The sequence below is a fragment of the Sminthopsis crassicaudata genome, chromosome X (assembly GCF_048593235.1).
Source record: "Sminthopsis crassicaudata isolate SCR6 chromosome X, ASM4859323v1, whole genome shotgun sequence".
Lineage (NCBI taxonomy): Eukaryota > Metazoa > Chordata > Mammalia > Dasyuromorphia > Dasyuridae > Sminthopsis > Sminthopsis crassicaudata.
This window is the reverse complement of record NC_133623.1, coordinates 1,793,018-1,815,048: the sequence shown is the minus strand read 5'-3', so window position 1 is coordinate 1,815,048 and position 22,031 is coordinate 1,793,018. Positions and strand designations below refer to the sequence as shown.

Sequence of the window (22,031 nt, the reverse complement as noted above, 5' to 3'; positions counted from 1 at the left end):
AGAGGGAAAGAGGGAGAGAGGAGAGAGAGGAGAGAGGAGAGGGAGAGAGGGATGGAGAGGAGAGAGAGAAAGAGGGAGAGAGGGAAAGAGGGAGAGAGGGAGAGAGGGAAAGAGGGAGAGAGGGAGAGAGGGAAAGAGGGAGAGAGAGGAAGAGGGAGAGAGGGATGGAGAGGAGAGAGAGAAAGAGGGAGAGAGGGAGAGAGGATGGAGAGGAGAGAGAGAAAGAGGGAGAGAGGGAAAGAGGGAGAGAGGAGAGAGGGAGAGAGAGGAGAGGGAGAGAGGAGAGAGGAGAGGGAGAGGGATGGAGAGGAGAGAGAGAAAGAGGGGGAGAGGGAAAGAGGGAGAGAGAGAAGAGGGAGAGAGGAGAGAGGGAGAGCGGGATGGAGAGGAGAGAGAGAAAGAGGGAGAGAGGGAGAGAGGGAAAGAGGGAGAGAGGGATGGAGAGAAGAGAGAAAGAGGGAGAGAGGGAAAGAGGGAGAGAGGAGAGAGGGAAAGAGGGAGAGAGGGAGAGAGGGAAAGAGGGAGAGGGAGAGAGGGAAAGAGGGAGAGAGGGAAAGAGGGAAAGAGGGAGAGAGGGAAAGAGGGAGAGGGAGAGAGGGAAGAGGGATAGAGGGAGAGAGGGAAGAGGGAGAGAGGGAAAGAGGGAGAGGGAGAGAGGGAAAGAGGGAAAGAGGGAGAGAGGAGAGAGGGAGAGAGGGATGGAGAGGAGAGAGAGAGGGAGAGAGGGAGAGAGGGAAGAGGGAGAGAGGAGAGAGGGAGAGGGAGAGAGAGGAGAGAGAGAGAGGAGGAGAGGAGAGAGGAGAGAGGGAGAGAGGGAGAGAGGAAGAGGGAGAGAGGGAGAAGAGGGAAGAGGGAGAGAGGGAGAGAGGAGAGAGGGAGAGAGGGATGAGGAGGAGAGAAGAGGGAGTGAGAGATGGAGAGAGGAGAGAGGAGAGGAGAGAGGTGAGAGGTGTGAGGAGAGGGAGAGGGTGAGGAGAGGGAGAGTGGGTGAGTGGGAGGTGTGAGAGGGAGTGAGGGGAGAGAGGGAGAGAGGGTGAGAGGGGAGTGTGTGAGGTGGTGTGTGGTGAGTGAGGTGTTGTGGAGTGTGGGAGTGTGGGTGTGGTGTGAGGTGTGGGTGTGTGGGTGTGTGGGTTGTGGTGTGGTAGTGTGGGTTGTGAGGGTGTGGTGTTGTGGGGTTGTGGTTGTGGAGTGGTGGAGTGGGTTGAGGGGTGTGGGTGGGTGTGTGGGTTTGTGGGTGTGTGGTGTGTGGGTGTGTGTGAGGTGTGTGGTGTGTGGGTTGTGGGTTGTGGGATTGTGGTGTGTGTGTGGGTGTGGTGTTGTGGTTTGTGTGTTGTGGGTGTGTGGTGTGGGTTGGGTGTGTGGGTTGTGTGTGGGTGTGTGGTTGTGGTGTTGGGTGTGTGGGTTGTGGGTTGTGGGGTGTGGGTGTTGTGGTGGTGTGGTGTGTGTGTGTGTTTGTGTGTGTTGTGGTGTGTGGGTGTGTGGTTGTGGTTGGGGTGTGTGTGTTTGGGTGTGTGGTGTGTTGGTTGTGGTGTTGTGGGTTGTGTTGGTGTGGGGTGTGTTGTGGTTGTGGGGTTGTGGTGTGTGTGTTGGGTGTGTGGGTTTGTGGTTTGTGTGGTTGTGGTGTTGTTTGGGTGTGTGTGGGTGTGTGGGTTGTGTGTGGTGTGTTGTGGGTTGTGGTTTGTGGTTGTGGGTGGGTTGTGGGTTTGTGGGTTTGTGTTGGGGTGTGGTGTTTGTGGGTTGTGGGTTTGTGGTGTTGTGTTGGGTGTGGGTTGTGTTTGTGGTTGTGTGGTGTGTGGTTTGTGGTTGTGTGGGTTGTGTTGTGTGTTTGGTGTGTGTGGTTTGTTGTGGTTTGTGGTGTGTGTTGTGGTTGTGGTTGGGTTGTGTGGTTTGTGTGGTGTTGTGGTTTGGTGTTGTGTGTTGGTGTGTTGTGGTTTGTTGGGTTGTGGGTGTTGTGGGTTTGTGGGTTTGTTGTGGGTGTGTGTGTGTGGTTGGTGTGTTGGTGTGTGTGGTTTGGTTGTGTTGGGTTGTGTTGGGTTGTTGGTTTTTGTGTGGGTGTTTGGGGTTTGGGTGTGGTTGGTTTGGGTGTTGGGGTTTGTGTGTGTTGTGGTTTGTTGGGTGTTGTGGGTTTGTGGGTTTGTGGGTGTGTGGTTTGTGGGTTGTGTGGTGTTTTGTGTGTTTGTGGTGGTTGTGGTTTGTTGTTGGTGTGTGGTTTGTTGGGGTGTGGGTTGTGGTTTGTGGGTGTGGGTTTGTGGGTGTGTGGTGGTTGGTGTGGGTTTGTGGTTGGTGGTTTGTGTTTGGGTTGGGGTGTTTGTTGTGTGGGTTTGGTGGGTTGTTGTTTGTGGGTGGGTGTTGGGTGGTTGTGTTTTTGGGGGTTTGTGGTTGGGTTTTGGTGGTGTTGTTGTTGGTGTTTGTTGGGTTTTGGGTGTTGGTTTGTGGGTGTGGGGGTTTGTTGGGTTTGGTTGTGTGGTTGTTGTGGTTTGTGGTGTTGTGGTGTTTGGTTGTGGGTTTGTGGTGTGTGTTTGTGGTGTGTTTTGGTTGTGGTTTGGTTTGTGAGAGAGATTATGATTATTAGTGGGTTTTGTTGAGAGAGAGAGAGGGAAGAGGAGAGAGGGAAGAGGGAGAGAGGAGAGAAGAGGGAGAGAGGAGAGGGAGAGAGGGAGAAGGAGAGAGAAGAGGGAGAGAGAGAGAGATGAGAGAGAGAGAGAGGAGAGAGGAGAAGAGGGAAGAGAGGGAAAGAGGGAGAAGAGGAGAAGAGGGAGAGAGGAGAGAGGAGAGAGAGAGGGAGAGAGAGAGAGAAGAGGGAGAGAGAGGAGAGAGAGGGAGAAGAGGAGAGAGGAAAGAGGGAGAGAGAGGAAAGAGGGAGAGGAGAGAAGAGAATGAGAGGAGAGAGGGAAAGAGGAGAGAAGAGAGGAAAGAGGGAGAGAGAGGAAAGAGGGAGAGAGGAGAGAGGGAAGAGAGGGAGAAGAGGGAGAGAGAGAGGGAGAGGGAAGAGAGAGAGAGAGGAGGGAAGAGGAAAGAGGGAGAGAGGAAAGAGGGAGAGAGAGAGAAGAGAGGGAGAGAGAGGAGAGAGGGATGGAGAGGAGAGAGAGAAAGAGGGAGAGAGAAAGAGGGAGAGAGGGAGAGAGGGAAAGGGAGAGAGGGAGAGAGGAGAGAGGAGAGAGGGAGAGAGGGATGGAGAGGAGAGAGAGAAGAGGGAGAGAGGGAAAGAGGGAGAGAGGGAGAGAGGGAAAGAGGGAGAGAGGGAGAGAGGGAAAGAGGGAGAGAGAGGAAGAGGGAGAGAGGGATGGAGAGGAGAGAGAGAAAGAGGGAGAGAGGAGAGAGGGATGGAGAGGAGAGAGAGAAAGAGGGAGAGAGGAAAGAGGGAGAGAGGAGAGAGGGAGAGAGAGGAAGAGGGAGAGAGGAGAGAGGGAGAGAGGGATGGAGAGGAGAGAGAGAAAGAGGGGGAGAGGGAAAGAGGGAGAGAGAGAAAGAGGGAGAGAGGAGAGAGGGAGAGCGGGATGGAGAGGAGAGAGAGAAAGAGGGAGAGAGGGAAAGAGGAGAGGGAGAGAGGGAAGAGAGGGAAAGAGGGATAGAGGGAGAGAGGGAAAGAGGGAGAGAGGGAAAGAGGGAGAGGGAGAGAGGGAAGAGGGAAAGAGGGAGAGAGGAGAGAGGGATGGAGAGGAGAGAGAGAGGGAGAGAGGGAGAGAGGGAAAGAGGGAGAGAGGGAGAGAGGGAAAGAGGGAGAGAGAGGAAGAGGGAGAGAGGGATGGAGAGGAGAGAGAGAAAGAGGGAGAGAGGGATGGAGAGGAGAGAGAGAAAGAGGGAGAGAGGGAAAGAGGGAGAGAGGAGAGAGGGATGGAGAGGAGAGAGAGAAAGAGGGAGAGAGGGAAAGAGGAGAGAGGGAGAGAGGGAGAGAGGAGAGAGGGAGAAAGGGATGGAGAGGAGAGAGGGAGAGAGGGATGGAGAGGAGAGAGAAAGAGGGAGAGAGAGAAAGAGGGAGAGAGGGAAAGAGGGAGAGAGGGAAAGAGGGAGAGGGAGAGAGGGAAAGAGGGAAAGAGGGAGAGAGGAGAGAGGGAGAGAGGGATGGAGAGGAGAGAGAGAAAGAGGGAGAGAGGAGAGAGGGGAAAGAGGAGAGAGGGATGGAGAGGAGAGAGAAAGAGGGAGAGAGAGAAAGAGGGAGAGAGGGAAAGAGGGAGAGAGGAAAGAGGGAGAGGGAGAGAGGGAAAGAGGGAAAGAGGGAGAGAGGAGAGAGGGAGAGAGGGATGGAGAGGAGAGAGAGAAAGAGGGAGAGAGGGGAGAGAGGGAAAGAGGGAGAGAGGGATGGAGAGGAGAGAGAAAGAGGGAGAGAGAGAAAGAGGGAGAGAGGGAAAGAGGGAGAGAGGAAAGAGGGAGAGAGGGAAAGAGGGAGAGGGAGAGAGGGAAAGAGGGAGGGAGAGAGGGAAAGAGGGAAAGAGGGAGAGAGGAGAGAGGGAGAGAGGGATGGAGAGGAGAGAGAAAGAGGGAGAGAGAGAAAGAGGGAGAGAGGGAAAGAGGGAGAGAGAGAAAGAGGGAGAGAGGGAAAGAGGGGAGAGAGGGAAAGAGGGAGAGAGGGAAAGAGGGAGAGAGGAGAGAGGGAAAGAGGGAGAGAGGAGAGAGGGAGAGAGGGAAAGAGGGAGAGAGGAGAGAGGGAAAGAGGGAGAGGAGAGAGGGAAAGAGGGAAAGAGGGAGAGAGGAGAGAGGGAGAGAGGGATGGAGAGGAGAGAGGGAAAGAGGGAGAGAGGGAAAGAGGGAGAGGAGAGACAAAGAGGAGTCAGCTGGAGAGAGGAGACAGAAAGGGAGAGAACAGACAAAGAGATGGAAAGAGATGGAGAGGAGAGAGACAGTGAGAGAGGAGGACAGATGGAGAGGACTGACAAAGAGATGGAAAGAGATGGAGAGGAGAGACAGATGGAGAGATGGAGAGAGGAGAGAGGGAGAGAGGGATGGAGAGGAGAGAGAGAAAGAGGGAGAGAGGGAGAGAGGGAAAGAGGAGAGAGGGATGGAGAGGAGAGAGAAAGAGGGAGAGAGAGAAAGAGGGAGAGAGGGAAAGAGGGAGGAGAGGGAAAGAGGGAGAGGGAGAGAGGGAAAGAGGGAAAGAGGGAGAGAGGAGAGAGGGAGAGAGGGATGGAGAGGAGAGAGAGAAAGAGGGAGAGAGGGAGAGAGGGAAAGAGGGAGAGAGGGATGGAGAGGAGAGAGAAAGAGGGAGAGAGAGAAAGAGGGAGAGAGGGAAAGAGGGAGAGAGGGAAAGAGGGAGAGAGGGAAAGAGGGAGAGGGAGAGAGGGAAAGAGGGAGAGGGAGAGAGGGAAAGAGGGAAAGAGGGAGAGAGGAGAGAGGGAGAGAGGGATGGAGAGGAGAGAGAAAGAGGGAGAGAGAGAAAGAGGGAGAGAGGAAAGAGGGAGAGAGAGAAAGAGGGAGAGAGGGAAAGAGGGAGAGAGGGAAAGAGGAGAGAGAGGAAAGAGGGAGAGAGGAGAGAGGGAAAGAGGGAGAGAGGAGAGAGGGAGAGAGGGAAAGAGGGAGAGAGGAGAGAGGGAAAGAGGGAGAGGGGAGAGAGGGAAAGAGGAAAGAGGGAGAGAGGAGAGAGGGAGAGAGGGATGGAGAGGAGAGAGGGAAAGAGGGAGAGAGGGAAAGAGGGAGAGGAGAGACAAAGAGGAGTCAGCTGGAGAGAGGAGACAGAAAGGGAAGAGAACAGACAAAGAGATGGAAAGAGATGGAGAGGAGAGAGACAGTGAGAGAGGAGACAGATGGAGAGGACTGACAAAGAGATGGAAAGAGATGGAGAGGAGAGACAGATGGAGAGATGGAGAGAGGAGAGAGGCAGAGAGGAGAAATGGAGAGAGGAGAGCGATGGCGAGGGACAGATGGAGAGAGGAGACAGATGGGGAGCAGAGAGATGGAAAGAGAGAGAAGAGGGATGGCGAGTAGAGCCAGATGGAGAGAAGAGAGATGGACAGAGGAGACAAAGACAAGGAGAGGGGAGAGATGTGGCCAGAGGAGTCACAGAGATGGTCAGCAGAGGGACGGAGAGAGAGGAGCCAGCCAGAGGAAGGAAGGAAGGAAGTGGGGAAGTGGAAGGAGCGTGGGGGAGGGGCGGCCCCGCCCCGCCCCGCCCCGCCCCGCCCGAGGGGCCACTCACTCTCTCGCTCCCCGGTCTGGCCGCTGGGGCCGCTGCGGCTGCCGCTGTCCGCCGCTCAGGACTCCCGCTGCGGGGGCTGCGCAGCGCTGCTCATGCCGTCCGCTGGGAGGATCATGCTCGGGGGCCAGGCCCCGAGCGGCGGCCCCGAAGCCCCACCGGCCGCTGCGGCGGGGACGGGGTGCGAGGCCCGCGGAGGCTCACGGCCCCCCTAGCGCCCGGGGCCCCAGAGGCGCGCACGCGGCATCCGGCCGGGGGGCGGGGGAAGAAGGGGGGAGGCCCGGTGCCTAGCGGCCCCCTCCCCGAACGGCGACTCCCCGGCGGGCCTCCAAAGGCGCCCGGGGTTCCCAGGAGACGGAGGCGCGCCCCCTCCGGTCTCTGCCCATCCGCCCTCCGGCCCGCTCGGCCCGGGGCCCCCAAGCCCCAGAAGGCGCCCTCGGGGCTCGCCCGCCCAGGGCGGGCCCGGGCTCAGGGGCTTCCGCAGCCGCTGCGGCGCCCGCGGCTCCCGGGGCCGCCGGATGGGGTGGAGGCGCCGGCCGCCGCGATCCGCGCCGCCCTGCCCAGTCCTGCCCCGCTGGGCTCGGCCGGCCCCGGCCCGGCCTAAGCAGACCGGGGGAGGTACGGGGCGCGGCGGGGCGGGGCGCCGAGGGGGCTAGGAGGGGCCGGGGCTGGCCGGAGGCCCTCGAGGACCCTCCCCCTCGCACGGGCTGGGCGGCGGGCTCGGGGAGGGGGGGGGCTCCCTTCGATCTCTCGGGCTCTCCTCTCCCCCTTCCCGGGGCTCTCTCCGGCAGGGCGACGAGGTGTGAACAGGAGAACAGCCCCACCCTGGGCTGCCCCTGGGTGGAGCTCCTTAAAAGGGACCAGCAGCGGCAGCGCCAGCCGAGGAGGCCGAAAGAGGGGGAGGGGCTGGGGAGGGGGGAGGGGGCCCGAGAGAGGGTGGGGCGAGCGCGCCGAGCCACCGCGGGGCTGGGGCGGGGCCGGAGAGGTGGGGAAGAGGGTGGGGCCCTGCAGGAGGGGACGGGAAGGCCGGCCCGAGAGGGGGAGAAGGTGGGGCGGGGAAGGAGGCGGGGACCCGGCCCGAGCCTAGGCCGCCCCGGCCCCTCCCGTGCGGGCGGGGGAGGCCGAGCACCCCCGAAGGCCAGTCCCTCCCATCCCCAGCCAGGTACGGCCCTCCCGGAGGCTCCGAGGCCCGGGAGGAGGAGGAGGAGGTGGGCTCGGGGGGAGGGGAGGATGCCGGGGAGGAGCCGCCTCCGTCTGCCACGGCCCCAATTGGGCGGAGGCGAGAGCCGGGGATGCCTGGGTGGGGGCGGGGCGGGGCTGCGGGGGAGGGGGGCGGCGATCCAGCGACCTGACAGCTGGGTGCGAGGGTTCGGCGCGCCGAGCTCGCCATGGCAACGGCGAGCGAGCCCAGCCAGGACAGGGAGAGAAAGCGGGAGAGAGGGAAGAGAGAGGAAAGAGATGGGGAAAGGGAGGGAGGGAGAAGGGAGCCAGAGACACTGAAGAAGGGAGTGCGAGAGAACGGAGCCAGAGAGAGAGAGAGAGAGGAGCGGGGGGCGGGGGGGAGGTCACGACCGGCTCCCCCGCTGGACACCACCACGGAGACGGGGAAGGCGGGGAGGCCGCCCAGGCTCGGGGAAGCCTCCCCCCGGCCTGGGAGGGTGGGTGCAGCTCTCCGCCCCCCTCCCCCCAGCCATTTTCCTGTAAGGTCCACACGGACAGCCCCACCGGCAGCGGCGGCGGGCTCTGGCCACAAAGGTCCGGCGGGGCGGCCGCCAACCCCTGGCGGCGACCCTCGTCCGGCCCGGGTCCGGGGCCCCGAGGAGGCGGGAGGGCCCGGGCGCGGGCCTGGCCTTGAGCTGCTGAGGGAGGGGAGGCGTCCAGCGCGCGGACCCCGGCAGCCGCCGGGCCGCCCGCCGCACCTGGAAGCTGCCGCTCCTACCTTGGCCACTTCCTAGCTCGGCGATTCCCGACGAGGCGGCCCCTCCCTAAGCCTCCATTCCCTCCTCCGCCCAGCCCGGAGGACGCTACCTGGACCGCCCCCGCCCCTCTCCCGCATGTTCCGAGGAAACGGGCGGGAGCCTCCGAGGGAGGCTGCCGAGAGCTGGAGGAGGCTGGCGGGCGGGCGGGCTGGACTGGGAGCCACCACGAGATCTGGGCTTATTCGGCCCCTGCTTTTGCTACTGAACACCAAGGAGACCGAGCCCCGGGCGGGAGGCACTTCACCTGGCTCCTCTTACCTGGCAAAGGAAGGGATTTCCCTAGTGGCCTCTAAGGTCCCTTTCAGCTCTAGGTCTGAGCCTCGGAATCAGGGCTCGTTCTCTTAGGTGTGGGGAGAGGGGGGAGGGCACAGGCTGCAACGTCACTCTGCTCCGATCCCCGGGAATGTCGCCTATTACCAGAGCCCACAGCATCATGGGCCCTCCCATTCATTAACTCCCGGGGCTTTGGGGACAAGCCAGCGAGGCTGCTCCCGCACTCACTCTTAGCCCCCCCCCCTTGACGGAGAGGGAAACTGAGGCTCGGAGAGAAAGAGAAGGAGAGACTCGCCCAGGCTCTCCAGCTAGATTGGAACTCGAGCCTCTATTTGCCAATGTAAGAGGAGGGATTGGGACTCCCGTCCCAGCCTCCCTTCTCCGCCCGCGGGCCGGAGCGCACAGGCACGCGTGTACGGCCCGCGGTCCCCGCTCCGGGGGGCGGGGGGGGGCGCGCAGGGCGGGCTTCTCCGACTGGCTTACACCGGGAGGCTCCGGCCGAGTAGCCTCTCCCCTGAATAAGGTGCAGGTAGGACCGAGACGGGCCCCGTCCTCAGAAGGGCAGCCTCGGCCCCACTCCCTGCGTGTCAGGCTCCTCGCACGGCCCCGGGGAAGGGGAGAGGTGGACGGGTCCGAGGCTTGCGCCCCACGCGACCCCGTTTTCCCTGGCTGAGAGCTCGGGGGCGGCCTTGTGCTCCCCCGGCTCCGAGAACGCGCCAGCCCCGCTTCTCCTCCTTCCCGGCGAAGCCAGAGGCGGGCCCCGGGCGAGGCCGGCGGCGGCGTTCTGGTAGCCACGGCGCGCCGCGGCTCGGCCGCTTCGGGCCCCGGCAGCGGGGGGGAGCCCAGGGGAGCGAGCGGCGCCGAGGGGAGCGAGCGGCGAGGGGGCAGAAGCAGAGGCTCCTGCCTCGTGGCGCCTAGGCGGTGGGCTACCGGAGCCGAACGTGACGTGGTGGCGGCCGCGGCCAATGGCTGGGCCGGTCGGGATGAAGTGGCCTTTGTTACAGCGGAGGGGCCGGGCGGGAGTAGTTATCGGAAAGTTGCGGCGCGCCCGAGCGCCAGGCGAGCTCCCCGGGAAGCGCGCGGGGCTCCCGCCGTCCCGGCACCGCGGCTTCTGCTCCCCCTGCTCCCGGCCGGGCCACCCCCCGGGGTGCTCCGCTCCGCGCCCTCCCTGGCCCCTCTCCTTCCGCTCTCACCCGTGTGCAGGGAGGATCTGGCCAGCAAGGCCCCCCAAAAGCACCCTGGGCAAGCCGCGGCCCTCCTTCCTCCCGTCCATCCTTCCGCCGGCGCTCTGCCCTGCCCTGGGCTGGGCCGGGCTGCCAATTGGGAGGGTCCCTGGCCGAAAAAGAGGCCGGGCTCCCTCCCTACCCCCGGAGTCCGAGGGGGCCAGCACAAGGGTTAAATTAAGCCGGCTCTAATGAACAACAGCTGAGAGGTATGCGGGCACCCCGTGTCAGGCCCGCTCCCCCTCCCCTCCCCGCGCCGCTCCCTCCCCCCTCCCCGGTAGCCCAGCTGACGAGCTACCCGGGTGGGGCCCTGGCTGAGGGCTGCGGGGAGGGGAGAAGGCGAAGCCTCCTCAGGAGGACTCCACCCTCCCTCCTCCCAAGCTGAACAAACAAAATCCCGGCGAGTCCGGCCGACGGGAGGAAGGCTCTGGGGGCTGGGGGGGGGGGGGGGCGGCCCAGGGTACCGAGGGGAGGGGCCGGGGGGCGTGGAGCGTGACCGGCAGCAAGCTTGCACCCTGAAGTCACCGCTATTTGTGGGTGCCCCAAAAAGGTGGCGGCTGAAAGCAGCCTCCAGGCCTCCCTCCTCCACATGTGTCCCGCGGGGGCCGGGCCAGGTAGGGCGGAGGCCCCGAGGGGCCACCTTTTGTCCCAATGCTGGGCCAGTCGTGCCGGGCGAGCAGGGGGCAAGACGCAAGCAAGCCACGGCCCGGGGAGCTCGTTGGGTGGCCCCGACAGCCGCGACCTGGCCGGCAGGTGGGAAGGAGGGAGGCTCGGGGTCCCGCTGGCCGGGAGCCATCCCAAGCGAGCTCCAGCCTGCCAGCCCGGCCCACTCCCACAGGGGGAGGGGGAGCGGCAAACCCGGGCCGGTCCGAGGCACGCGTGGGGGGAAGGGCCGCGGGGACCCCAGCCTGCGGGAGCCTCGCTTTGGGGGTTGCCCAAGACAACTCTCCAGGCCGTTTCCAAACAAGACGGGAACTCCCTGATTGGCAGCTCCAAGGAGGGCAGCGGGAGGGAGGGAGGGAGGGGCGGGGCCCGTCCCGCCCGGAGCCGGCCGGCCTCCTTTCCCCGAGGGAGGGGCGTTGCCGGCTGTGCCCTTCGCCCTCCCCCCTCCCCTGCCCTGGGCGTTCTTGTCCCTTCCCATGGAAACGAGGGGGGGTGGGGAGGAAAGGGGGAGCCTTCTTCCAGCTCTGCCGCTCACAGCCCCCCCCCCCCTTCCCGGGAGAGGCCGGGGCCGTGACGGCCCCTGTACTGAATGAATCACTGGCGCGCCGCTCGGAGATCCCTTCAGACTCTTGAGGGAGGAGAGGGGCGAGGGGAGGGGAGGGGAGCCCCACGGGTCGGGAGGAGGTCGCCCGCCCAGCCTGCTTACAAACCCGATTTCCCCGCGATCTGTAGCCGCACACAGGCCGGATTGGAACTCGGGGCTCCCAGGCCGGCCCTCCTCCTCCGGTCCAGGAGGTCCAAGGTCTTGATGGCCGGGATGGGGGGAGGAGGAAGGGCCAGAGGCTGCTCTGCGGGCCCACGTGCCTTGGGCAGAGGCGCCCCGGCCGGGGCAGCCCGCCGCGGGACACGGGCTTGGACACAGCCTCAGACACCGGTCGGGCCGTGTGCCTCAGTTTCCTCCACTGGAAAATTGAGATCGAGCAAGGAGGATGGGATAATGGGAAAGTGCTCCTCCCCCAGACGCAGCACACACATGCCAACTCACAAACACCGTACGCGCGCTCACACGCGCACCTCGCACATGCACGCCCGCCGGCCCGAGCGGTTCGCCACCCCCACACCTGGACCCCCGCGGCCACAATTCTGCCTGCCCCGCAGGACGCCGCACGTGCGCTTAGCCAGCTTGGCACCGGCCACCTCCCCCGCCCCCCTGCCCTCTGGAGCCCAACGGAACCAGGACAAGCACTCTCCCCCAGGCCCGGCTCCCGGCCCCCTGCTGAGCCCCAGCAGTCCGAGATGAAGAAACTAAAATGGGCCAGAATGGGGAAAGGGACTGGGGGGAGGGGCTGGCTGGGGGTGGGGGAGAGGGGAACCGGCCACAGTTCCAGCAGCCTCCCTCCCCCCATCCTGAGGCCCTGCTCGCTCCAGCCCCCCTCCTCCCCCCAAGGGAATCCCTAGGCCAGCCCCGCCCACTGCAGGGGCTCTGGGCGGTGTGGGCTGCCAATCTCTGGGGGAGCCCTGGCTCAGAGAGCGTTGCATCCCAGCTCAGGGGCAGCTGGCACTTCAGGAGGGCTTTAGATGACGCCAAAAGCCCTGGAGGGAGGGACTAGAGGAATTATCGTGCTCGTTTTACTGAGGAGACTGGGGGAAGTGACCTGCCCAAGGTCACAGCTAGAAAGGGATGGAGGAGGAATCCCAACCGCATCTTCCTGTTTGCCCTATCCCGCCCCTCAGTGCATCTGCATCAGACCAGACTGTCCGGGGAGACAAGACTGGCCGTGAACAGCCCCAACCGAGGGCCACGTGCTTCAGGGAGCCGCGGGTCATCTGGTCCAATCCGGCCAGCGCACCGAATGGGAGACAGAGCCCCAGAGCACGATGCCCACAAGCATACAGAAAGGAAGGGTGTTTAGCCAAAGCTCTAGTGCCCAGCATGGAGCTGACCCTACTAGGGACTCAATGAACCTTGGTGGGACGAACTAGGGCAAGGGAGAGGAAACTGAGGCTCAGGTAGCATTAGTGACTTGCACGTGGCTGTCCGGTGGAGGAAGGAGCCAGACTCAGATGTCTCCTAATAGTCTCGTCCCTCATTATCCCTCAGACCTTCTTCCTTCTCTGCCCAGTCCTACCGCCCTAAAACACAAGTTTGGCCCGCTCCGGTGGCACTGCCTGAAGTCAGGAGGACCTGAGTGCAAATCCAGCTTCCCAGCTGGGTGACCCTGGCCAAGTCACTTCACCCTGTTTGCCTCAATTTGCTTCTCTGTCGAATGAATCGGAGAAGGAAATGGCCAAACTCGAGCATCTTTGACAGGAAAACCCCAAATGGGATCACAAAAAAGTCCCACAGGACCCAACAACTACAAAACTGGTCCTCGAAAGGCTTAGCATCTGTGGGAGGGGGGGAAGAGCAGGGCTTGGGGAGGGACTGGAGTGGGTGAGAACCAACAAACCAGAAACTGCATCGGGCTATTGGGATCTAGAAACCAACTCCGGAAGGGAGAAAACCCAAGTTTGAGCAAGAATCCTCCAGGGCAGTAGAGCCTCCAACTCAGGGGATTTGAAAGAGAGAAGGCCCCCTGCACTAAGGCCCCCCCCCCAGAAGGGAATGAAGCCCCTGGAGGCTTTGAAGCCCTTTTAGGCAGGGAGGCCCCCAGAAGTGAGGCCCTGGAGCAGGGAGGCCCCTTTGGACTCCCAGGCCAAGCCCCTTCCAATGGAGCCTTGACCTTCTGGGGGTAAAGGATGAGAGAAAGGAACCCGGAATGGCCTCCATCCTGTATCCTTTGTGCAGGAGGTTCAGCACCTCTTCCCCTATCAGGCCCATGCCAAGCCCAGTGAGGCTCTAGAACTCAAGTGTGACCGTGGAACAAGCCCCTCCAGACCCACGGCCTCCAACAAGCCCGTTAGATCAAGGAGCCGGCGGGCACTCTTCTGGCCCGGCCTCGCGGGGCGGAATTCTTGCCCCCACCTCTGCTCTCCAGAGCACAAGCCCAATTTGACTGCCAGAGGCCAGAGACAGCCCTAGGACTGCTCCACTCGGCAGCTGTGAGCCCCCCCCACGGCCCCACTCCCAAGTGGGAAGAGGAATTCTAAGTCTCAAACCCGGAGAGGCCAGGTCGCCGACTAACAACTGCAGCAATAACGATACAACCCAGCATGACCCCCGTGACGATGTCATTGCCAACAGAGAAAGCTCCACGTTCGCTCCCTGCAAAATAGCTGGGGAGGGGGGATGCCGGGGGACCAATGCCCGGCCCTGCCCTGACTTGAAAGCCAGTCTGGGTCCCCAGTTTGTCGGATTCTGGCGAGGGCTGAGCTGGGCAGGGGAAGGACGCCGCTCACATCCTGTAATCCAGACATGGGCCAACAGCATGCTGGGGGGGGGGGTCACAGGGGAGGCCCGGGGAACTCTGTAGTGACCAGTTAAATGTCAGGAGGACGGGAGGAGGGAAGACGCTCCATGAGGGACCCAACTGAGAGGGACCCAGAACTAGCTGCATCCCCCTGAAATGGGGGGGGGGGAGTAGAGAAGAGAGGGCGGCGGGGGAGGAGAGGGGCTGTCTGCAGGGACCCCAGTGGGGGCAGGCAGGCTCCCCTCCCCTCCACATGCACCGCAGAGGTGTGTGCCTTAGAACTGGAGCATCCCTGGTCAAATGAGGGGGCTCTGACCTGGAGCTAGCCCCCCATGCACCCCTTTGGCAACAGGCACTGGGTGCTGGGAGTCCCTTGTGTGCTGAGGCCCTTTAGGCTGGGGAGGCTGTCCCAGAGCCGGGATTCAGGACTGGGAAGTACTCGCCCCCCCCCCCGCCCCCCTTCCCTGGGACTCCAAGGCTGCCGCTCCTTCCTGCTATCTCTCAGGAGCCTGCCACTGGAACTCTGGGAGCCAGCCCCAGTCTGGTCTTGCCTTGTTTGGGATGGAAACTTCTCAGTGTCTGAGGCAGACCGAGGGGTGGGGAGAACGGATGGAGCACCTGCCGCCAGAGCCCCCGGACCTCCCTGTGGAGGCCACAGGTCCTCAGCTCAAGAGCTATAGCGGCCCCCTGCCCCGCCCCAGCAGGAGGAACAAGGATGCCAGGGATGATTATTCTCGTGCCCGGAAGACTAATCATGGGAGGCAGGGGAGGGGGCGAAGCTCCTTCTGTCTCCCTGACTGGGTCCCAATTATAAGACATGACATTTTCTGAGACCTTTCCAGACTCGAGCCTGTGAGAAAGGCTTTATTATTAGCTCCATCGAGGGGTTGGGAGACTGGGCCAGGCCAGCCGTACCCCTGGGAGGCCAGAATTTAGCCTTGCTCCTTTGGCCTCAGGCCACAAAACCCGAAACACTTGCACCCTTGGAGCCAACAGTCGGCAGGTGCTTATTAAGCATCTGCTACTTTGGGCCTGGAGTCAGGAAAACCTGTTCAAGTTCTGCCTCAGACACCTCCAAGCTGTCTTACTTCCCCCTACTTGCCTCAGTTTCCTCATCTGTAAAAGAGCTGGAGAAGGAAACGGCTAACCCCGCCAGGATCTCTGCCAAGAAAAACCCCAGCAGGGTCCCAGCATCAGACGCCCGAACAAGGAAGGCCGACCAAATGCGCTCCAGGCCGAGCCCTGAGCTCAGGCTGGGGATCCGGAACAGCTTTCAAGCAGCGCTTGGGAAGCTGCCCTGTGCAGAGGACGGGTCTGCAGCCATTGGTAGGAGCTTTCCTTGATGCCATGAGGCGGCCCCGCCACTAGCAAAGGGGCCCGCAGAGCAGAGGACTAAGCAGCTTGCCTGGTGTCTCACAGTCAGCGTGTGGGCCAGGCAGGATTGGAACCCGGAGCTTCCTGGCTCTAGGTCAGCCTGCTCCCCTGCACGGGCAGCTCGAATATGGAATGAACAAGGGAAGGGTTGAGAGGCTCCAGAGATGCTTCAAGCAAGCCCGGTCCTGAAGGAAAATGGGAGACAGTGTGCCCCCAGAGTGAGGGGTGGCCCCAGGCAAAGGGGCCGAGGTGGGAGAGGGAGTAAGGCTGTGGAGGGAGGCCAGGCCCATTGGGGAAGAGCTAGTTAATGGAAGAGGCCACAGGAAGCCCCCAGAACTTGATGAGTCAGGTCCGGGCTTTCCAAAAACTTGGTTGCTGATCATTTGGAGACGGGAAGAGGGAAAGACTGGAGGCCAGATGGAGGAGGAGGCCATCACCCTAGTCCCTGGACTCCAAGAGGTGGTGAGGGCCAGTGATTTGGTGAGAAGAGGGGGCAGATGGGAGTGAGAGGATTAAAAAAAAGAGAGGACTGCCACATCTGGCAGTGGACCGGATATGTAGGTCAAGGGACAGCGAGGAGGCTAGAACAAGGCTGGGCTGATGAACCCTGCCACCCGGGAAGGTGCCGGAGTCCCCAGCGGTCAGGAAAAAGGAGGCCGCCTCGGTGCCAGGAGTCCAAGCTGGCTTTGGGGCCTCCAGCTTAGAGGGCAGAAGTCAGGAGATAGGAGAGCCCTGCTGGTCTAGGCGGCACCTGTGTGGAAGTGAGACCCGAAGTCAGGGGAAGCTGGGAGGCAAGCAGGACAAAGTGGGTCAACAGAAGGGGGCTGGGGCCAGAGCTCTGGGAGAGGAACCCCCTCGGGCAGGCCGGGGAGTCCCAATGACAGGCCATTTATGGAGGCCTGAGAAGGTGCCATCACATGGGACGGAGAGAAGTGAGAAGAGGGAGGCTACGGAAGGGAGAGCTGTCAGTAATCAGAGACAGATAGAGATAGATGCACCCAGAGACAGAGAGAAGAGGGAGAGAGATGCACAGAGACAGATACATAGAAGAGGGAAAGAGACAGAGAGGGAGGAAAAAACAGAAAGGAGAGACAGACACAGAGAGATACACAGAGACAGAAGAGAGAGAGAAAAACAAAGGTAGAGACAGACAGACACAGAGAGACAGAAACAGAAGAGGGAGAGAAACATGCAGAGAGAGACAGGAGAGGGAGAGACACACAGAGAAGAGGGACAGAGACATACATAGAAGAGAAACAGAGACAGAAGAAGGAAAGACAGACACAGAGAGAAGAGTGACAGAGACAGATATACAAAGAGAAGAAGGGGAGGGACAAACAGGAGAGAGACAGAGAGAAGGGTGAGAGAAAAGAGATATGCCAAGAGAGAGGAGGCAGACAGATACACAGAGAGAAGGAAAAAGACAAAGATACACAGAAAGACAGAAGGAGAGAGAGAAACAGGGAAATAAATACAGAAGGAGAGACAGAGAAGAGGGAGAAAGATGCAGGGAGAGAGAAAAGGGAGAGATACAGAAGAGGGAGAGACACAAACACACAGAGAAGAGGAACAGAGATACACAAAGAGAAGAGGGGGAGAGACAAACTGAGGAGAGAAAGACAGAAGGGTGAGAGAAACAGACAGAGATATGCAGAGAGAGGATACAGATACACAGAGAGAAGGAAAGAGACACAGATACACAGACAAGGAGAGAGAAAGAGAGGGCAATAAATACAGGAGAGATAGAGACAGAAGAGGGAGAAAGATGCAGAGAGAGAGAAAAGGGAGAGATACAGAAGAGGGAGAGAGACAGAGAAGGAGAGAGACAGAAGAGGGAAGAGAGACACAGAGACAAAGAAGAGGGAGAGAAACAGATATGCAGAGAGAGAGGGGACAGAGGCACATACACAGAAGGCAAGACACAGACAGATACACAGAAAAACAGGGAGAGAGACAGAAACATAGAGACAAACACAGATAAATACAGGAGAGATAGAAGAGGGAGAAAGATGCAGAGAGAGAAAAGGGAGAGATACAGAGTTAGAAGACAGAAAGATGCAGAGAGAGAGAAGAGGGAGAGAAATGCAGAGGGGAGAGAGACAGAGATAGAGACAGACAGAAGAAGAGAAATATGAAGGGAGATAGGAGAGAGATACAGAGAGAAGAGGGAGAGAAACGGACACTAAGAGAGACAGATGCAGAGAGACAGGAAGACAAAGAAGAGGGAAATAGATGCAGAAAGACAAGAGAAAGATACAGAGAAGCAGAGAGAAAAAGAGGAGGGAGAGAGACCAATACACAGAGACAGAGGGAGAGACAGAGATTGAAGAGGGAGGAAGATGCAGAGAGAGACAAAGAAGAGGGAGACAAAGAGGTGGAGAGAGATAGAGATGGGGGAGAGATAGAGACAGAGAGAGGGATAAATAGCTATGGAGAGGTTTCTATAAGCAGACTGCTGGAGACACATGGATAGGTAGATATAAACAGATGAGGAGAGAGAATAAATGGGGAGAGAAATAGTGACCTGTAGGACACCTGGATGATGTAGCCAGACAGATGAATAGCCAGGTGAGAGTTGGAACTAGACCTAGTAACATACATAACACACATACATGTATATATATATATACATTTAGTTCGACAAGGGGCCAGTTGCTGGGAGGCTGCCATCTGCAGAGGGAGGCTGGGAGGCTGCCATCTGCAGAGGGAGGCTGGGAGGCTGCCATCTGCAGAGGGAGGCCAGTGTGCAGAAGATGCACTCGAAGGCAAACTGCCCGACAGTTCAGCGGTGCTGGGATGGGCCGCTTCAGGAAGTAGTGACCGCAGGCTTGGACACAAGAGGACGAGCTCCCGGCCGTTATTCTGCCATGGCCACGCTCACTGAGCCAGTGCCACCGTTAGAGGGAACCCGAGCCGACTGCATAATTTTTCAGGTGAGGAACCTGAGGCCCACAGAAATTCTTCTAAGTGAAGCTGGGGCTGCCTGAGGGAAGAAAGGTGCTCTGTGACCTCCCAAGTGTGGCACTCAGAGGTCTGCAGGATACTCCAGAAAGTGTCTCGGATTGCATGAGGAGGGGAGCCCTCCTTGCAGGGAAGGTGCTGGGTCTGCCACAAGGACACCAGGAGGCCCTCCGGCAGACTGGATGCTGGGCCACTGCTGAGGCCCTTGGGGAAGGCTGCAGGCTGGCCCCACCTGGGCTCAGAGGCCCTCGAAACGAGGAACCGTCAGGACCAGGATATTCCCAGGGACTCAGATGCCCGAGGAGTGCATGGTCCTCTTTTCTCCTTGGCATCTCCATGTTTCTCTGGGCTTCCTAAAAGGCAAGAGATGGTCCATGGTCCTACTTTGATAGAACTTTTGAGACAACTGGGTGATACTGCAGTACACACCATGCCAGACCTGGAGTTCCAATCCCGTCTCACTTGTGAGTTGGACAAGTAACTTAACCTCTGTCTTCCTCAGTTTCCTCATCTATAAAATGGAGGTAACAATAAGAAAACCTCCCTCCCAGGGTTGCTGCTGAGATCATACTTGTGAAGCACTTAACACTGAAGTTTCTAGCTTCCAGGGAGTTCTCTACAACCCAACACAGTACCCAGCACAGAGTAGGTACTCAAATGGCTGCCCCCTTCCTATCGTGCTCCCCCAGGGTGCTTGGGAGGCTCAAATGAGACCGGGGAGCATTTGGAGTATCTGGGCTTTGCTCCTAAGGCGCTGGCTTTCTAGGCAGAGGGCCTAGGTTTGCACCTCACGTGCTTGGGCAGATTACTCAACCAACCTCTTGGGCCCTCTTCCTCAGTTTCCTCCTGTAACAATAAGATCTGGAGGACTCAAGGATCCTCTGTTGTGCTGTTCTTTTTCTCTAAATCATAATCATTCATTGGGGGCAGATTTCTTGAGAAGCTTCTGGAGGCAGCCTCAGTTTCAGTTCAGTATAATCACTCCAAATGCAGCCCGGACTTAAAGTCCTTTACTGTCTCTTTCCAAATCTCCAGATCCTTCATTTTCTCCTTCAAGACTTGTCTCCTTCACTTGGGGCTCGGCTAGCTCTCTTAGAGGCCTCTCTCTCTCTTTGGTTCCCGAGAGCTCATGTCCAAGTGTCTCCAGCCTCTTGTCTTCCCCAATGTCTCCAGCCAGCACTAAGGTAGATGTAGGAATGAAATATACTCTGCCTCCAAGAGTGTGGGATTGTGGGTTTCCCAGAAGTCAATCCTAGTTGTGAATCTCCCGGAAGTCCATCAGCAGGCTTTTCCTTTAGACTTATAAATCTCCTGGACTTGTGAATCCACTGAATACTGGCTCTGAATCTCCTAGAGCTTCCCTGAAGTTCTTCCCTTCACTTTCTCCTGACTCCCAGAGAGTGGGTTTTTATATGCTCTCTAAAGGTGTGAATTTAATGTGTGGATCAATGAGCAAACTCCTTTAAAGGTGTGAACTAAGTGCATAAGTACCTTATAAGAATCCTAACACCTCCCCTTTTCTTTTGATTTAGAACATAGGGTGGTCATGATTTTGAAACAGGTATACATAAATCCATCAATATGGGAGGTATTACATATAATTACATAAGCACATAGTAACATAACACATGAGCAACATATCCACAAGTCCTAGAAATAGTCCAAAAGAAATCCATTGTCCATTAGTTCCTGTGCCAGGAATCTAATAATTCCTGCAAGTTTTAAAGTTCTACATCTTGTGTTAGGGAATCCAATGATTCCTGCAGATTTTGTTCTTAAGTCTTCTCCTTTGTTTCCAGATTTTTCTTATTTTCTGTCTCTCTCCAGGTACTTGTTGCCACCCATCTTTTTCCTTCTCTGTTTCCTTCTCTGTCTGTAAAAATACAAGCAAACCCTCTCTCCCAGGCAGTTAAACACTCTAATTTCCTTCTATTTACCACTTTCTAAATCTCTTCTCATCATCTGGCAATTACATTGGAGTTGTTTGCACTGGACGCTGCCCTATTGGTTTAAAAGACCTATATTCTCCCCAAGTGTGATCCCTTTCTGGCATGTGATTGCTTTTTGGCTGATTGATCACATCAGAGTCCTGACCTTCTAAAGGCTCTTTGGGTGGAACCTCAGCTGCCATCATGCCCCACCTCTCTTTTGATTGAGTTCTTGGAACTGGGCTCTGCCTCTCATTTCTCTGGGTCAGTCTACATTCTGAGGCCCAGTGGAAGCCCTTGTGGCATTTTGGACATGGGGTTTTAGGTCTTCTCTCACCTTGTCTTCTCACTCTATCTCCATATCTACATTGGGCTCTTACATGTCCAACTTTTCCACATTGAAAACATCGACGAGTTTCTCTAGAAGTCCTTTGCCAAGAGGGACCCTGTCTTTCCATGTTCATCATTGTCTAAGTATAATAAGTATTTGTGCCCACTGTAGCACAGTGTCTTATGATCTCCTCTAAAGGAGCATCTTTGTGTAGTCCCCATATAATTCTCTTGCAAACCTTATTGGCATTTTCCATAGCCAAATGTCTGCTCATTATTTCTGTAGCTGCATTCTCTCCAATAGTTCTTGTGACAGCAGTTTACAGATGTCCCACAAAATCCGCAAAAGGTTCATTGGGACCTTGCTCTACTTTTGTGAAAGCTTCCCCTCAATCTTTCTGTCTGGGGAGGGAACCCCAAGCTTTTATTGCAGCCTTAGAAATTTGCTCATATACTGTTATGGGATAATAAATCTGTTCTGAATTCTCTCCATACTGACCTTCACCTGCTAGTTGGTCAAAAGTGAATTGTGTGTTAACTCCTGTTTCCCTATTGAGTCTGACTTGAATCCTACATAATTCATGATACTCCAAAAGCCACAACAAGTTTTGTCCAGGTTCTAGACATGTCCCTGCTATGGATTTCCAATCATTCGGGGTTAGGATTTCATAAGACAAATTATCTAGTAACATTTTAACATAAGAGGATATAGCCCCATAAAGAGTGCAACCTTTTTTCAAATCCTTAATTTTATCCAAATCAAAAGGAGTGTATCTTCTTTTTTGACCTGAAGAGTCAAGTTCTTCAATCATAGGGTATGCATCTATAAAATCACTTACATCCTGTCCTTCTCCCTTAGCCTTAACCAATGCTTTTTCTAATTTTGTCAGAGACCGCTTCATAGGTGATTCTGTTTGTGTTTCTGCCTCTTCCCCTCCTCCTTCTTCCTCCACCCCTGAAGGGTTAATTGAGGGAGATACATCATGGGATTGGAAATGATCTAATTTCTCCTGCTGTGAATTCTTATCTGATTCTTCATCCTTTTCGCCTAGTTTAGTTGACACCTTCCCTTCTTGCTCCTTCTTTTTCCTTATTCTATAACTTATATAATTTCCTAAAGCCAATTGAAGTAAATTGTATGCATTAAGTGTGTCTTTGAAAATTGAGTTAGGTCCATTTTTGTTGTAGTATTGACAAAATTCCTCTCCTACTAATTTCCATTCTCCTAAATCCAATTCTTTTCCCATAGAAAAACAAGAACATATGAACTGCAGAGTTTTTAAAAGTTCAGTGATCTCCTCCAAAATTATAATCAATCCTTTCATTACCTTGACAATGTTCTCTAAACATTTTCCTTGAACAGAAACAGAAGGGTGTTTTCTAAAAATTTGCCCCATATCACTGAAATTCTACTTTAGCTCTTTAACAAAGTTTCCTTGTTACTCACCCTTATTTCTGGGTCAGAGAGACTTTTCCACTGAAATCTGAATCAGAGGCTTTTCCACTGGAATCAGGATCGTGTCTGTCCCACATTTGGGCCCCAAAACTCTGTTGCTCTCACCCCCCTGTGGGTTGATTCTCTGATTCTCCTTATGTCATGGAAGAGGCCCCCAGAGGGTTAGAGGGCATTCATCCTGGCAGGAGCACCCTTCCTCGTGCCTGGGGCGGGGCAGCTTTTACCTCTTCCACCATCATAAAGTGGCCGAGCCATCCTGGTCCTTGCCAGCACCTCCCCTGCTTTATTGGCTCATTGGGCATCAACTAATTTCTGCTAAGAAAAGGCTGCCCGATGCCATTCAATTGGATGGCAAAGGGGCAGATTG

General features: G+C 57.7%; 1 protein-coding gene across 4 annotated transcripts in view; it reads right to left on the bottom strand.

Moving 5' to 3' along the window:
* The window catches only part of LOC141549125 (Krueppel-like factor 8), a 61,758-nt gene extending 51,972 nt beyond the window's left edge, over nt 1-9,786 (bottom strand). Inside the window, exon 1 of one of the 4 annotated variants that reach the window (XM_074278476.1) lies at nt 9,573-9,786. In XM_074278476.1, coding sequence (XP_074134577.1) covers nt 9,573-9,652 — 80 coding nt within the window. In that variant the 5' untranslated portion in view covers nt 9,653-9,786. Of the gene's footprint in view, nt 1-6,130; nt 6,975-8,364; nt 8,487-9,572 lie in introns of those variants that run through there. The other 3 variants (XM_074278478.1, XM_074278477.1, XM_074278479.1) reach the window with 3 other exon arrangements.
* Between the last annotated feature and the right edge of the window lie 12,245 nt (nt 9,787-22,031).